This window comes from Rattus norvegicus, chromosome 12 (assembly GCF_036323735.1).
Source record: "Rattus norvegicus strain BN/NHsdMcwi chromosome 12, GRCr8, whole genome shotgun sequence".
Lineage (NCBI taxonomy): Eukaryota > Metazoa > Chordata > Mammalia > Rodentia > Muridae > Rattus > Rattus norvegicus.
The window spans coordinates 39,869,432-39,886,650 of NC_086030.1; the positions used below are offsets into that span (position 1 = coordinate 39,869,432).

Below are 17,219 nucleotides of genomic sequence, written 5' to 3' on the forward strand. Positions count from 1 at the left end.
GCAGCTGTGTGCCCTCCACTCTAGCACATCTGCTGTTGTTTCTTCAGTCTAGAGCATGCAGTTGTATTTGGCTTCTCATTTTTATGTTCTTGTGTTTTTGGTTTTTTTTTTTTAAAGATTTATTTATTGTATTTACCTGAGTACACTGTAGCTGTCTTCAGACACACCAGAAGACAGCACTGGATCCTGTCACAGATGGTTGTGAGCCACCATGTGGTTGCTGGGAATTAAACTCAGCACCTTCGGAAGACTCCTGTTTTGGTTTTCTTGAGACAGGGTCTCCTGTGTAGTTTTGGCTGGCCTAGCATTAACAATGTAGACCAAACTGGCAAAAAATGCTGAAGAGATCCACCCGCCTCTGCCTCTTGAGTGCTGAGATTTCACGTTTGCTTTTTAAATTAAACACAGGCTTTCAAGAACGTCTAAATGGAAGGTACACATTTATTACCAGAGAAGAGAAAACACACACAAAGCCTGGATCCTTTCTCCTCATGCACTAGTTTTCTATGCAGTCCAAAACCAACTGGGAAGCTATTTACAAGGACAAACTTCCTAACATGGTCCTGGACTGTGGGGTGGGCTGCTTCTTATAGAAGCCATATACTGCAAACTAAATATATTCTTAAGAGTTTACAAGAAGCTTTAGAGCAACTGTATCAACAGAGAAGACTTTTTAGTGCAAAATATTATAAAAGTGATACAACTGTGTGCCTCTTAAGTGTTTAATTATCTGATTTGAACAAGGAAATGAGAAAAAAATAAGTGGTGGAGACCGGCCTGGCTTTATGACTTTTTATACTCAATTCGTTCTACTTTTACGTCATCTCCAATTAGCTGATAGACGTAAGTGACCACGGTAGAAGCCTGGATGTCCATCAGCACAAATGACGGAATAATATTTCTGGAAGAAAAATAAACAACGTCAGAGTTTTATACTAAAGCAGCAGCACTGTAAATTTCAATTCAAGGTACTGAACACAGGAGGAGTCTGACTGTTACCTGCACACTGAAAAGAATTAATAGGTGGGCAGTGGGTGGCACACGGGAGGCAGAGGCAAGATTTATGTGAGTTCAAGGCCAGCCTGGTCCACATAATGAGCTCCAGGAGAGCCAGGGCTACACAGAGAAACCCTGTCTCCAAAAAGAAAAAAGAAAAAAGGAAAAAAGGTTGATAAGAACTTATTTACCTTTACCCTTTCAGTGTATTGTTTGAGACAGGACCTCACTATGTTGCTCTGGCTGGCATTGAACACAAAGAGATCTGCCTGCCTCTACCTCTGGACGGCTGGGACTGAATTTGTGCACCACCACACCAGCTCTTTTTTTTTTTTTTTTTTTTTTTTTTGAGCTGGGGACCGAATCCAGGGCCTTGCGCTTGCTAGGCAAGCGCTCTACCGCTGAGCTAAATCCCCAACCCCACCACACCAGCTCTTACTTAATCCCACTTCTCTCTACGAAACGTCATCCATGTAAAGGTCCCCACATAATCACTCCCTTTTCTAAAGCTCTGAATGCCTATGTTGTGGTACTTACGTTTCCAAGGCATTATAGGCTCCAGTGGCAGAACCTGGGTTAATATAGAATTTATTTTCATGCTCAAATGCTTCGAATTTGTGTGTGTGTCCTGAGATAAGAATGTCCACATCAAACTGCCTCTGCAGCAGGGCTAAGCTAGCCATGTCTCCCCACGGAATAACTTGGTGGCCATGGATCAGACCGATCTTGAACTGCCCCACAGTCACAACCTTCTGTTCTGGGTAATTCAGACTCTAATACAGAAAAGAGACATAAAACACAAGGAAACTTACTCGGTTTGTTTAAATATTCAACCTCACATAGGTATCTTAAGACAGCACCCTATAAAAAATACACTTAAAGTTTCTCATCAACCCGTGATACTGCAATGGTCCTTAGAACAACTCAGCTGACACTGGAAGCTGTCACACTGCTTTACTGAGTTATCTCTATAAGGGTTCTTTAGGGCAAGCTTTAAACAGTAATTAACCCTAGGCTGGTGAGATGGCTCAGCCGGTAAAGGTGCTTACCAACAAGCCTGGAATCTATCACTGGATCCCACATCATGGAAAGAGGGAACCTATTTCCACAAGCTGTTGTCCTTTGACCTTCACACAAGCACTGTGGCACACGTGGACAAGGATGTACAAATTCTGTAATAATTCCCTACACTTGTGATTTTTACAACTTAAGGTACACAATCTATAAGCTGGGGTTTATTTAAATTTTCTTCCAGGCTTTAATAGTCATGATACCCATTTTATGGATGTGGAAACTAAGACACAGAGAAGTTGAAATAACTTGCCCAAGGTTATATGCCAATATGTGGTTGAGGTGAGATCCAAACCCTAGTCACATGGCTCTAGAGATTATGTATTTAGCAAACTAGAAATGAATTTTAGCCTGTTAAACTGGTTTTTTTTTTTAAACACGAATAGCCTTAATGTATTTTTTTAATAAACTAAACCTACATTCTAATTAACAAGTAGTCTGTCAATGGGCAGTGGTGGTACACGCTTTTAATCCCAACACTCAGGAGGCAGAGGCAGGTGGATCTGGGACTTCTAGGCCAGCCTGCTCTACAGTGAGTTCCAGGACAGCCAAGAGTAGACAAAGAAACTCTCAAAAAACACAAAGAACAAAACCAAGTAGGCTGTCCTTTTCTGTCTCCCTAGTCTTCCATCACTGTACTTTACCCCAAATCTTCTGTATCTGCTAAAGAAGAACACTACATGTTCATTTTGTGTGGTATAAAGAAACTCTGGGGGTTTTTTTGGTTTTAGTTTTTTTTTTTTTTTTTTTTTTCGGAGCTGGGGACCGAACCCAGGGCCTTGCGCTTCCTAGGTAAGCGCTCTACCACTGAGCTAAATCCCCAGCCCCTTGTTTTAGTTTTTAATTTTTATTTTGTGTGTCAGCTGATGTGTGCGCCTGTGCCAATTTACACACCTGGTGGTCACAGGACAACCCGGTGTTAGTTCTCCTCTTCCGCCATGTGGGTTCTGTGATCAGGCCATCAGGCTTGGGGGGAAGCCCTTTACCCACTAAGATGCCTCAATGGCTCTAACCCGGTTGAAAGCAGCAACCAAATTAAATAATTTTTGAAAAGCTTAAGATCCCTAGAGGACAAAGTAATTTCTTCATGTTGGAATCAGGATTATTCTTGTGAATTATGCAATTCCAATCATATTTGTTGAGGGTCAGAAGAACTTGTCAAGAATCGCATTTAGTAACTAATGGGCAAAACTTAAATTTTTAAGAACTATTTCTTGGGCTGGAGAGGTGGCTAAGTGGTTAAGAACACTGACTGCTCTTCCAGAGGTACTGAGTTCAATTCCCAGCAACCCCATGGTGGCTCACAACCATCTGAAATAAAGTCTGATACCCTCCTCTGGTGTGTCTGAAGACAGCTACAGTGTATCCATATACGTTAAATAAATAAGTCTTAAAAAAAAAAAAAGAACTATTTCTTTCCCCATATCTTATTTCACAGACCCAGCTTGACTGGAATCCATGGTGTACCTTCGGGCTATGCATATGAGGTATATAGGAATGAAACAAAAATGAATTTAATGTTCAGATCTGGCTCTTATCCCCAATAACTCATTACATGTGTGCCCAAGTCTGAGAACACCCGAGTCCAGAACACTTCTCACAGCAAACTAATGGATACTTCACCCTAATTCTATACTTGAGAGACATAATTGTGATACTGAGGACTGAGCCCAGGCACTGTGTATGCTTCGACAAGCGTTCCACATCCTAGTGCCTAGGATGAGTTTTCAAGGGGCGGGGGAGGAAGAATGGAAAAGCTCAAGTCTAAAGAATAAAGTTTACACAAAGGGAAGAAAAGGGCACAGACGGAAGGGGAAGGAACACGGCACCTCATCGAAGTCTCCTCTTACGATGTGGACATCACCAGCCAGAGTCTTGAGATAGTCATAGCTCTCCTTGGTGCAAAGGTTTCCAGTGCAGAGAATGTGCTGGATTTTTCCTGGCACCAGGAGTTTTTTAAATTTGGCCGGCAGGCTGTTGCACCGGTGTGGAATGTGCAGATCTCCTAATACCAACACCAACTTTCAGGGGTCAGAGTGAGAAAACACAATTAGACACGATGCCAATCGGCACGATCCTCCCATCACCACCCCTTTAAACAGAGATCCAGAACAGAGCAGAAGTCATTCCTACAGGTCCTACTGTGGGTCAACAAATACTTGGTACCATATCTGGTCTAAGCAAATATCATCTTAAATATCAAAATTTATATTATTTACCAATAAAAAACAGGATAAAATCAAGTATTCTAAAATGATTCATTAGCCAGGTTTGAAAGCAAGCATCTATAATCCTAGCAAAGAGAGAGAAGGAGGGAGGGAGGGAGAGAGGGAGAGAGAGGGAGAGAGAGAGAGGGGGAGAGGGAGGGGGGGGGCAAAAGGACCACTGCAAGTTCAAGGCTCTCTCAGAAAAAGTAAAAAATAACAAAAAAAATTGATTTAGAAACCTATAAATTATATTGAAGAAAATGAAAACTGCAAGATGAATAACATACTGCTGGAATCTATAACATTTGGTAGTTTTGAAGAATGACAGTAATTCTTGTTCCTGCAACTATATAATAGAAAACCTATTTAATGGATTATTGGAAATGAAATAATGTGAGCCTAGAGAGATGGTTCAGATGTTAAGAGACCTGGCTGCTCTTCCTGAGGTCCCAGGTTCGGTTCCCAGGACCCACAAGGCAGCTCCGAACCATAGGGCTGGGGGTGGTGGCTCAAGCCTTTTGTCCCACACTCAGGAAGCAGAGGCAGGCCGACCTCATGAATTAATGACAACTTAGTCTACAAAGAGCTGCAGGCTAGCTATAGATAACACAGTGAGACCCTGTCTCAAAAAGGAGGAAGAGGGAGAGAGAGGAAGAGAGGAGAGGGGAAACGAGGGGAGAGGAACGGGAAGTGTGTGCGTGTGTGTGTGTGTGTGTGGGGGGATTGATTATGTAGGGTATGACGGTTCATGCTTGTAAAGCCAACACTCAGGAAGCTAAGTCAGGAAGATTACTACTGCAAGGCCAACCTGGGCCACATTGCAAGCAAGTTCTTGTTCTAGGCCAGCCAATGTTGCAAAGTGAATCTATCACACACACAAAATATATACATATACTTATGTGTGTGTGTATAAATATACAAATGAAATAGAAAAAAAATGAAATAGTAGGGAAAAGGTTAATTTTATAGTTTATGCTAAGAACTCCTTGGAGAACATTAGCCAAAAATAACTCAATTTGTTACTTCAAACTCTCAGCAGTATGCTACAGGGCACCAATGCCTACGCTTAGAGTGGATTAGATGCATATGTACGTCTGACTCTAAGTTTTACTGTCTTTGCTTTCTTTCACTGTCATATTTGTATAACTTGGATAGAACAGCTTCTTCCGCCCACTCAGTACAGCGGTAACTTAAGACCACACTCTCACAGTCGCCTATGTGCATCAGAGAGGTAGAACAAATGGAGTGAGGAGTGTAGCAGGCGGCAGTGGGGAGTTGCCACAAATATTATCTGCTCTGCATATCAAAAATTAGAAAGCCAACCCCAAGACAAGCATGGTGGTATACACCTTTGACCCCAGCATTAAGGGGGAAGAACCAGGCAGATCTCTGTGAGTTCAGGACCAGCCCAGGCTTCAAAGCAAGTTCCAGGCAAGCCAAAGCTACACAGTGTCCAAAGGGGGCATGGGGGACAGTCCTATGAAACTTTAAAAAACTTCAAGATTGAACAAAACAGACAGAGAAATGTTTAAAAATTCACTTAAGGGGGTTGAGGATTTAGCTCAGTGGTAGAGCGCTTGCCTAGCAAGCGCAAGGCCCTGGGTTTGGTCCTCAGCTCCGAAAAAAAAAAAAAAAAATTCACTTAAGGATAAGACACGTCTCCCTGAGAGGGACAGAAACCTTTCCCTGTGGATTAGTATGAGCACCCCTTCCAGGACTTCCTCATACAGACTTTGCAGGCCTTAATTCACATATTCTTTCCTTGCTGTTCAAGGCATGGCTATCTCTGAACGGTATCAAAGAAAGCATTACATGTTTAATAGTTTTGCCACCAGAATGTTAAAATTAATCTAAAATAGTTAATGTGGCAGCTGGGGAGTGGTTCTATGGTTAAAAGAGCTGACTGCTCTTCCAGAGGATCCAGATTCCCAGCACATGGTGGCTCACAACTGTCTGTAACTCCAGTTCCAAGGGACCTGACACCTTCTTAGCTGACCTTGGAGGGTATCAGGCACACATGTAGTACAGACAGGCATGCAGGCAAACACAGCCAACATAAAATAACTTTTTTTAACTCAAATACAATTTTTAATTAATTAAAATTTTAATTCAATAAAAAACTGGGCAGTGGTGGTATACACTTTTAATCCCAGCACTCAAGAGGCAGAGGCAGGTGGATCTCTGAGTTCCAGAATAGCCAGGAAAGGGGTACTCAGAGAAACCATGTCTTGAAAAACCAAAAACCAAAACAAACAAAACAAAAAAAAAAAAATGTGTGAAATGAGAATGATAACAAAAGCAAACTTGATTCCTCTCACAACAAAACCAAAAGGAACAGTTATCAGGACACAGAGTAGCTGAAGTATCAGGTGGGAGATCACAAAATGAGCATACGGGAAAGCCTTTGAAAGCTGAATCTACCAGAAAGTATCCACCTTCAACCAAGAGACATGTGCCTTGACAGACACCATCTTCATTTGGGGGGTAGGGGGAGGCTTCAGATTTGGATTGAAGGACAGAGTTACTGTGGGATGCTGACATTTGAAGAAAAGTGGAAGGGAAAAAAAAATCTGTATTTAAAAGAATTCTGAACTCATAAGAAGGTGTATGTCTAAAATAGTTCAAAATCTCCAGAACTAAAAATGAATTGTTCAGTCAGAATGTACCAGAAAGAACATAGGTGAGACACACACTGTTATCCTGACTGAAGATGTCAACTCTATAAGGTGCCACAGTATCCTTGGCAATTAGTGTGTGAAAACTGGATGAAGGGCCATCCAGGCAGCACCCGGGATCCACAGGAAAATAGAATCCTAGGGTTTTCTGCTGGTGACCAAGCTATGGGAAACAGAGTTACATGACACATGTCAATAGTGCCCTTGCCTAAATCCCACAATGACAAATCAGGTCAGACAGACAGTAGAGGCAGGAAAGGATCTGGAAACCAAAGACTTGTCAAGTCCATATACAAGAAACACCCGAAACAGAACATGGGGATGTGGTGACTCCCTATTTGACAGAGTCGAAAAGGGTGAGGAGCCCAGTCAATTATCAGCCACCCAACCACCATTGTTAGTAGGAGCGGAGAAAAACTTACTCTGTGCCCAGCCTTAGTGGAATGAAGAAGTTGATTGCAGACAGGGGAATGGAAAAAAAAAGGGGGGGTGAAACATGACCAATGTTAAAAGAAAGCAACAAAAGCTAAAAGAAAAAAACAAAAGATAAAAAAGCAAAAACCCATACCAAATATGCAAAAATTGTTAATGATTTCTGAATGTTATAGAAGGAAATGTTAAAAAATCAGCTGTGCTGGAAATAATTCCAAAAGAACTACTCATTTTCTTTTTAAACATAGAACAAACACCCACACGTGGCAAACTGTCGATGTATTCTGTATTTCCTAATCCTGCTTTCCACACTGACTCCTGTCCCTTTATTTCTCATTCTGTCTACTCTTTATAAGATTCCATAGTTATAATTTGAAGAATTCATCAGGAAGAGGTTAAGGTTAGTATTTTCTTGTTCCTGGGATCTTGTTATCTCTAGATATACTGGAGATATATATATATATATAATATATATATGTGTGTATTTTTTTGAGGTTCTAGTACTGAAAAAAACATGTTCCAGGGTAAGTTGATTGCTACTAGCATGAGTTCTTTATCGTGTGACGAAAATGTCAAGGAAAGATCAAGACGATAAAAACAAACACACGTCAGTGTGGTGGCACACTCCTTTGGTGCCCGCACTCGGGAGACAGAGGCAGGCAGATCTCTGAATTCCAGGCCAGCCAGGGCTACATCATAATAACAGGACTTAGGCTGGAAGAGATAGCTCAGAAATTAAAAGCACTTGCTAATCTTACAAAGGACATGGATTGGGTTCCCATTACCCTCACGGCACCTCACAACTGCCTGTAACTCCAGTTCCAGGGGACCCCAAGCCCTCTGGTCTCCAGCGGCACCTGTACTTGTTTGGCTCTCATAAACTCGTATAGACACATACACAAAAATTAAAAATAAAAATTTTAAAACAAACATGATGGACAGCAGAGCAACCGCCTTAAAACGTAAGCGTTCACCTCTCAAAATGACTTCAGAGACATGAACCATCCCAGCAAATTCTTCTTCCTTGCAAGTGTCTCCAGACTGCCAACAATGAACTTATCTACTTTAAACTGGAGACTAAAGCAAAAAATTCGCTTTGTAGAAGCCAAAATCCAGCGATTTTAAACATATTTTTGGAGCGCTTATAAAGCCACCCTTTTAAAGGTTGTCTGCCCAAGAATAATCTGTGAAAACGCAACGCGTGCCCTCAGCCTGAGAGGTGCCTTCACTTTAACCTACATCAGCACAAACAGTAAACCCCCCACAAACTTTAGAGAGTGCCTTCGAAAATTTGGTTACAGGGACGTGTCTGCTCCCCAGATTTCACCCAGAAACGTCGTAGGGAATGCAATCTATTGGGGGCAAATGCTTGATGCAGACTGGGAAAGCTACTGCTCTGCAAATAACACGCGCATCTCTGCAGACCTCAAACGATCCCCACGAGTTCGCTCTATGGGGTCGCAGGGGCCACAGGAGACCAGCAGCCCCTTTCCGGGTCCCCGTCCGGAGTGGCCAGTGCAGCGGCTACTTCGCGCTCTGCACCGAGGCCGGCTGACCCCAAGCCGGGGCAGCACAGGAAGAAGACGTGTGGCCACACCGAAGGCGGGAGGCCTCCCGCGGCCGCAGCAAGCCGATCTCGTGACAGGACGGCGGCCGGGTCCGCCTCGCACGCCCTCTGGCCGGTGGGGCGAGGGGGGACGCCAGGCCGAGCCACACCCTCGGTCAGCCGCAGTCCTCCCGTTCCTCCTCCGCGGCCTCCCAGATCCCCCTCGCCCCCCAACCGGACGCCGCAGCATCCCAGCCCGACCCGGGTCGCCGCCACCGCGGGGCTCACCATCCTGTCACCGGGATTCCGTTCAGTCACCACGAACGCCGCTGCCCTCTTCCTCAGGCACCTCGCTGACCCGCCCACTTCTTCCGCCACCAATGAGACGACGAGTTTGCGAGAGACTGTCCTACGGCGGCCCGTAAGGGTCTTTCCCCGTCAGAGAAAAAAAAACGGTGCTGCGAGAAATTCCTCGCGGGTGGGGCAAGGTAGAAGCGGAGCGGGCGGAAAGTGAGAGCAACATCCGGGCACCTGCGTCTGGAGCGCTTCTGCCCGCCATGCCTCCTTTTCCCGTAGCCATGCTGAAGTGTGGGATGACGGGCGGTCAGGTGAAAGGTGGAGCGGCCGTTCTTGCTTTGCTACTTAGAAGAAGGAAAGTCTAACGCCTGTGAAGGGTCTCCATCGTCCTCTTAGGCTTCCTCTGCCTTTCTTCGCCACGACTGACACCGCGAAGCCGGGCCTTACCGCGCCCCTCACGAGGGCCCTGTTGGGCTTCGAGTAGCATGCCAGTCCCGTTCCTTTTATTTATGCATAGTATTTAATTTGGCGTCCAAGAAACGAATTGAGCCATTGGGCCTTAAGCTCGGATGGCCGAGGGCTAATGTGGGGAGAAGTGGAAGGGAAAAATAATACTTGACCAGCGAAAGTAGTTTTGAGCTGAGGGGGAAAAAAAACTTGCTCTTTATCTGAGATTCTTTATCCGAAGACATTTTTAATATATGGTCCCGAACAAGCCTCTATGTCACTCTGTCGAAGAATGAGACTAATATTGACACCTTCGTTGATAAAGGTTGTTAGAGGAATGGACTAAAAGTCCATGTAATGAATGAGCTGAACAATTAGGACTATGTGGAGAACTCTTGGACTGGGAACGGGGTTTGTGGGTAGACAGACAATTTGCTTGGCCCTGTCTTCCATCCCTCTGCAGAGGTTAGGAGAACTCAAAAGAACAAAATAAATGGGAGTATTAGCATGGAAATTGGCTGGCAGGAAAAAACAATTTTGCTGAATTTTATATCGATTCATATTTTATTTGAGTTCTTGCTATGTATGTAGGTAAGGGTATACAGTGTTTCCTAATGTAAATTAGTCCATAAAATGCTGTGTGGATCGGCTGAATAATTTAACTCTCAGGCGTATCTTGAGCTTGTTCTACCCTAAGAGTTAAATGTAAGCCTTTAACGGGTAATTGGTGAGACATATTCAGGAAAAGGGATTTCAAACCACAGTTTCCAGCTCTGTGGCATGACAAACATCTGGACACTCTGTGGTGAATTCCTGTCGTGGTAATTCCTCTCATGGTGATGAACTTGATGCTGGGACTTGACATGTCATGTTGGAAGCCAAGATGCTGAAGTTGTTATAGTGTGTAGAGCCCATGAATCAAAGGAAGTGGTAACCACTTAGTTTCCAGCCTTGAGCTCAGAGTGATTGGTAGAGCCAAGATGAAGTGGGTTAGTCAGAATAGTTGAAGGATGGTTGCCAACAATTCCGGATAACTAGTGTTTTGGTTGAGGAGTAGTCTCGTCTGTGCAATACCAAAATCCCCCGTTTCCATCTCTGGCATTCTGACCTTCGGGTCAGTTATAGAGCTCAACAGAAGACTCAGTTGGTTTTGACAGGCATGATTAAGTCAGTCAGTTGACCCCACCGCCCTTTCCAGTTTTCACTTGAGTCCTGCGCGAGCAGAAGTAGTCTTGTGATTTGTCTTTACTGCTTGGGAAGAATATGAACGGCGCCTTTCTCTTCCTCCATAGTGTTTGGGAAAGCAATTCAAACTCTATCACGAGTGAGCGATGAACTGTGGCTAGACCCGTCTGAAAAAGGTGTAAGTAAGTCAAGTTAAAAAGCCAGGAGTGTGGTGACTAGAGAGGTGGTTCAGCAGTTAAGAGCAGTGACTGCTCTTCCAGAGGTCCTGAGTTCAATTCCCAGCAACCACATGGTGGCTCACAACCATCTGTAATGGGATCTGATGCCCTCTTCTGGTGTGTCTGAAGATAGCAACAGTGTACTCATATACATAAAATAAATAAATCTTTTAAAAAAACCAACAAACCCAGGTGTGCCTCAAATCCCAGCACTCGTGAGGGAGGCAGAGGCAGGGGGATCTCTGTGTTTGAGGCCAACCTGGTTTACAGAGTGTGTCTCAGGACAGCCAAGGCCACACAGAGAAACACTCCCCTCCCCATAAAAACAAAAAGCCCAAGTATGATGGCACAGGCCTATAATCCCAGCACCAGGGAGGCAGGGGTCAGTAAGATATATATGAACTGTGAGACCAGTTTGAACTATGAGAACCTATCTTACAAGCCAAAATAAATCAAATTTAAAAGAATGTTAAGCGATCAATTATACATAGCAAGAGAAAATGTTTTAAAAGTGCTAAGTCCAAGCAAGGTGTGGTGGGTACAATCTCCAGCACTTAAAAATGCCGAAACCTGACAGTTGCAAGCGTGCATTCCCAGGATGGCTGAATTAGGTGACAGCTTCTCCCGTAGGGCGAGGTCTGAGAGCAGACCTTCAGGGCTCTTCCCTGTCACTCTCTGCCACTCCCATGCATTAGCATTCTGGTCACTGTGGATATTTACAGTTTATATATATAGATTTTGTATATGTAAGTCCAATATGGATACATACATACCTGTAGGCACCATATGCAAATTCAATGCACACGGTTTTATTTGAATGTATTTGTGATGTCATGTTCACAATAGGATGGCCTCAGGAGAGGAGTTGGTTTCCTCTGAAATAGCTAACTTCTTTTTTTTTTCCAGCTTGCTCTGAGATCTGTGAATTCTTGTCATTCCACATATGGCTACGTCCTGTTCTCGTCTGTGTTTTTTCAACATTATCAATGGTCCCCCTCAGCCACGATAACAGACAGTGACATACCACTGAATTTAAATTGCAAACTGGCAATAAAGGTAAAAACAGTTGGTTTTCTCTTATATGGGAGAAAGAGTCCTTTTGCAGGGCTTAACTGTTATGTTAGAATCGCAGCTGGCTTCCAGACAGACCGCACCAGGCCAGTGCAGTTCCATGTGTCAGAGGTTTATTGTGGGGGTTGGGATGGGGGGGGGAAGGGGACAAAAGGACTATGGAGACAAAGGAGGGGTGAAGGTCAAGGAGGGTCTGCCTTTTATTTAGGCTGTGACGTAACCACTCACAGGTAAGGGTGGGAGGTAAACCAAATGGACGCTGGGAGTGTATGGCCATTGCCATGGCAACAGATGCGTGGGTCCCTGTTGCCTATGGGTGACGTCACCATCATCGCTGGCTTCGGAGGCGATCTGTAAAGCCGGTTCCTGATACCAACATTAACAGCTTAATAGACTTAATCACTTTGTTACCATTTACAAACACACAGCCTTTCATCTGCTGGCTTTTAAAAAGTTGGTGGGACAGTCATACTAAGTGCCTGTTTGACGTTTACAACGTATCTGTGTTGCAGTCAATCCTGCCAATCTTTAGATGTCTGAATTACCTTGAAAGAAGCATAGAGAAGTGTACAATGGTCGCCAGATCGGACAGATGCAGAGTCGTCATCCAGTTCTTCGGCAGGCATGGTAGGTGGGGCGGAGAGCAGCGCGCTTCTTAGAGTCCTGTGCACACAGTCTGCAGACCGCTGTGAAGTGGGCTGTCCACAGGGGTGGAGTGTGGCAGGTGCGGCACCTGTCTTTGCCCGTGAAGAGTAAGGTGGCCACCGTCATTTCCTCAGGACTAAGTGGCACAAGCTCTTCTGCATGCACAAACAACAACAACAACAACAACCCAGCTTTTTCAAATGTCCAACCCGGGAGGCGTGGATCAGTCAGCCTAGCAAGCAAATGATCTGAAATCACGATCAGAACCATGTAAAAAATGTAGGTGTGGTGGCACGTGCTAGTGGTCCTGTGCTACAGAGGCAGAGGCAGGCAGGTTCCTGGGGCTCACTGTCCCGCTAGCCTAACTTGCTTTGATGAGCTTCAGAGCAATGAGGGGCACCATTAAGGAATAATGATCCTAAATGGTAGACAGGTCCCAATGATACCTGAGACCGACCTCTGGTCTTAAGTCTCTCTTACACACACACGCACAGGCACACACACACTACACACACCACACATGCCCCCTACACACATGTTCAATTGAACCTGAACTGGTTTTTCTAGCTGGACACAAGGGCACACATCTCTGAACCTAGCACTGAAGTGGCTGAGGTAATAGGGTCATGGGTTTGAGGCCAGCGTAGCAATATCACTAGTTGTAGGCTCTCACCTATGGAGTGAAATCCTGACTCAGAGAAATAATTCATACTTATAGCATTGGTCCAAATCTTCTGTGTTCAGGATTGGTCGTTTGGAAGGTGGTGACCTTCTATTCACCCCCATACAACTGTAAGAATCATATTTCTTCATTTTGACTTACACTTATCTTAATATATTTTTACTTCAATGTGCGTTTATAGCCCTTAGATTTTTCTCTCTATACTAATGGTGTAGTATTATTTCTCCCTTCTTTGAATCTAAATCCACGTAGTAACCAACCACATAAGGAGTGTACGTAAAAAGATGCAAGGCTGATTGTCACACAATGTAGCTGTGAGTTCTGTTCCACGGCTTGTTAGCTTTGTGCGAGCACATAAGCTGCAGGAGCCCTCCCTTTCTGCTGTGTACACTGGGGGTAGCTTTGCCCCCATGCCACAGGCCGGATGGGGAGAAAGCGAGGTCTTACAGGGACAGGCCTGGGCACAGAACCTTTGCAGAGTGAGTGTTTATCAGCCGTGACACCCAGGTGGAGTTCAGAGAGCCATTGTTCAGTATTTGAATTGTCTCAAACGTGGTGCTGTGAGAACTAATCCCAGAAAATATTTCTGTCCTGGGCCTAGTGGTAATAACATTGCTCAGGTGGGGGTGAAAGTTTGAAGTTACACTACAGGCATGGTTCTGTCCCTGCTGCCCCTGCTGCTGCTGCTTCTGTTTCTCATGCCTTCTCTCCCTTCTCTCCCCTCTTCTTTTTCTTCTTCCTCCTCTTTCCTTCTCATTCTTTCCTTCCTTTTCTCCCTCCTCCTCTCCTTGCTCCTCCTCCCATCCCTTTTCTTCTTCCTCTTCTTCCTTCTTGTCCTTCCATTTCTTCCTTCCTCCCTCACCGTATTTTTCACTCATAGGGTTTGGTTCACAGCACACAACATCAGCAACTCCACAACAAAACTCAGAACAAAGTGACTTCCTCGGCATCAGGGACTAGATGCTTCTTCCATACCAAGAGCTTCCTAAAATTTACAAAAAAAAAAAAAAAAATTTACTTTGTACATCCCCTGACACAATGCTTGACTCTGCTGTGACTAGACCAACCTGGACTCGACCTGGTCACCTGGGGGCAGTGTTGTCATCCATTTGGCTAATTGCTGTCTGTATCTGGACCACTTTCTACTGTAAGGTTTTTGCCAGGGAGTCCTGGAGCTGGAAGGGAGGGAGGACCAAAGGCAGGACTGTGGCATAGATGCTGCCAGGTCCTGGGCTAGTTCTGTCCAGGGCTGCAGATGTTTGCAGTGTATGCTTGCAGCCTTATGTCAGTCAGCTGGTGGAGAAGCACTGTTCAGGGTCAGCTGAGACGAGTCTCCTGAGAAGATACTCAGCTGGCCGCTAAAAATACAGATTGGGACTTTTGGGGGAAAGTAACAGTCAGTGAAGTCAGCTTAGTTCTTTTGCTAGTAGAAAACAACTGCCCAGACCTGAGCTGCCACAGTAAATGAGTCACCTTGACTCAAACCGTAAACAGCCTGCAGAAGGGCAGTTGCCAGACATCTGCTGAAGGAAAAGACCGAGGTCCTCCTAAAGATCCGTCCACCCGTTCATGCTCCTCCCTTTGCACTGGCCACAGAGTCGCTCAGTGCCAATTCTGCAGAGTCCCTGAAGAACGTGCTCATCACGTAAGTTCTGGGCTAGCTCGAGAGACAGGCCTGCACAGAGGGGCTTCTAAAATGCTCCGTGAGTCTGGACAGAATGAAGCTCTGATTCACACACATGTAGCCAGGAAAGTGGATTGGAGTTGGTGAGGTTTTTGTTGCAACCTATAGGTGTGCTAATGATTTCCTGTTGGCTTTAAAAAAAGAACACTGAAAAGCCAAGCCACTTCTGAAGGTGTCCCTGCCTTCGAAAGCACAGCTCCACAGATAAAGTAGCTGTGTAAAAACTCGGCTCCTTAGCTTAACTGTTTCGGTGTCTGAAGAGTTCTCTGGAGCCTCTGAGAGACGGTCTGAACTTTGTGGAGACGAACCTGAGCACAGCTCCCAAGGACCATAACAAGAGCAGCGGCTTCTATGGAATGCTTCCCACATTGCACCAGGACTTAGCACAGCACAAGTGACAGAGACATGTTTTTATATTATAGCAGGGATTTGTCAACTTTTGAACTTAGTGTTTTCCCAAAACTGGTGCTTTCTTTAAAATAGGTGAGATGAGGCATGGTGTCTTTAACGCCAGCTCTCAGGAGGAGCGGCAGGTAGGACTCTGAATTGTAGGTTAGCCTGATCTACATAATGAGTTCCAGTTCCAGGACAGTCAGGGCTACATAGTGAGGCCTTGTCTCAAAAACAAACAAACAAGCAAACAAACAAAAACAAGTCCTACTGTTGAGTGCAGTGATGGCACATACAGTTAGCCCTCAAAAGGCTAAAGCAGAGGACTTTAAGTTTGAGGCAGCCTGGCCTACATAGTGAGTACTAGGGAAGCCAAGGCTAAATATCAAAAACCCTGTCATACTCAGAGAGAAAGAGTCAAAGGACGGATTACATCATCCCAGAGCTCAAAACTCTGAAACATCTTCTCATTTACCCAGAGACACGGGAGTGACCCGCAAATGCCCTGTACTCTCATCCAGGGGCCCGGAGGTATAGATGTTTCCTAGTATGTATGCTCAGCGCCACGGACCATTGCTTTACAAAACAGAACAACAACAGAACATCTGTCTGTTCCGTAAGGCGCGAAGGGCCAGTAAGATAGCTTAGCAAAGGAAAGATTCTTGCTGCCAAGTCTGATGACCTGAGTTCAGTCTCTGGAACTACATGGTGGAAGGAGTGAACTGACTCTCCACACACATGCCATAGCATGTGTACTCCCCTCATACAAAACAAACAAGAACAAATACTGAAGAAGATTTAGCGGCCACAGAGATGGCACAGTGGTTAAGAGCATTGGCTGTTTTTGCAGTGGGCCAGAGTCCATATCCCTGAACCCACACTGGGCAGCGCAACACCTGTTAGAGAAGCTATCTAATGCCCTCTTCTAACCCTGGGCACCTCCTTGGACATGCACATACATACATATGTACATACATACATACATACAAACATACATACATACATGCATGCATGCATATAAATAAATATTTTTTTTTTGTTCTTTTTTCCGGAGCTGGGGACCAAACCCAGGGCCTTGCGCTTCCTAGGCAAGCGCTCTACCACTGAGCTAAATCCCCAACCCCAATATTTTTATTTTTATCTTTTTTTCAAATGTTATGTGAGTAACCAACCACTTTTTAAAAAAATTTATTCATTTATTATATATAAGTACACTGTAGTTGTCTTCAGACACACCAGAAGAGGGTATCGGATCTCTTTACAGATGGTTGTGAGCCACCATGTGGTTGCTGGGAATTGAACTCAGGACCTCTGGAAGAGCAGCCGGTGCTCTTAACCGCTGAGCCATCTCTCCAGCCCCAATAAATATTTTTTAAATAAAAAAGGTCTGAGAACACAGATTTTATCTGATTTGCTTTCTGCTGGTGTTACAGATTAACTTGCCTTCCCAGTGAGAAATCATGTCAGCACTTAATAAAGGAAAAATCTTAATAATAGCAGGTGACTGGTTCTGGCTGATATACAAAAGGGAACAAGCCCTGAACAGAGATCCCATCAGCTTACGCAGTTTCATGGTCCCAAGTTACACTTTGCACAATAAACATGGTTCTCATAGCTATTAGGACAGATGGAGAGGCTTAGACTTACAATGTAAAATATTGTCATAGCTATCC

At 44.6% G+C, this 17,219-nt stretch overlaps 2 protein-coding genes across 15 annotated transcripts in view; one reads left to right on the forward strand and one right to left on the reverse strand.

The window, feature by feature from the left end:
• Window positions 1–256: 256 nt before the first annotated feature.
• Vps29 (VPS29 retromer complex component) lies at window positions 257–9,301 on the reverse strand. Its single transcript, NM_001105932.1, has 4 exons — window positions 9,216–9,301; window positions 3,897–4,088; window positions 1,534–1,769; window positions 257–901 (listed from the first exon to the last, which is right to left on the reverse strand). The coding sequence occupies exons 1-4, from the start codon at window positions 9,216–9,218 to the stop codon at window positions 784–786; spliced, it is 549 nt and encodes a 182-aa protein (NP_001099402.1). The 5' UTR covers window positions 9,219–9,301; the 3' UTR covers window positions 257–783.
• The window catches only part of Rad9b (RAD9 checkpoint clamp component B), a 31,034-nt gene continuing 22,604 nt past the window's right edge, over window positions 8,790–17,219 (forward strand). For 5 of the 14 annotated variants that reach the window (XM_063271565.1, XM_008769241.3, XM_039089637.2 and 2 more), the window contains exons 1-4: window positions 9,392–9,542; window positions 10,964–11,034; window positions 11,981–12,130; window positions 12,658–12,772. In XM_063271565.1, coding sequence (XP_063127635.1) covers window positions 9,485–9,542; window positions 10,964–11,034; window positions 11,981–12,130; window positions 12,658–12,772 — 394 coding nt within the window. In that variant the 5' untranslated portion in view covers window positions 9,392–9,484. Of the gene's footprint in view, window positions 9,543–10,963; window positions 11,039–11,980; window positions 12,131–12,657; window positions 12,773–17,219 lie in introns of all 14 variants that reach the window. The other 9 variants (XM_063271562.1, XM_063271561.1, XM_017598412.3 and 6 more) reach the window with 9 other exon arrangements.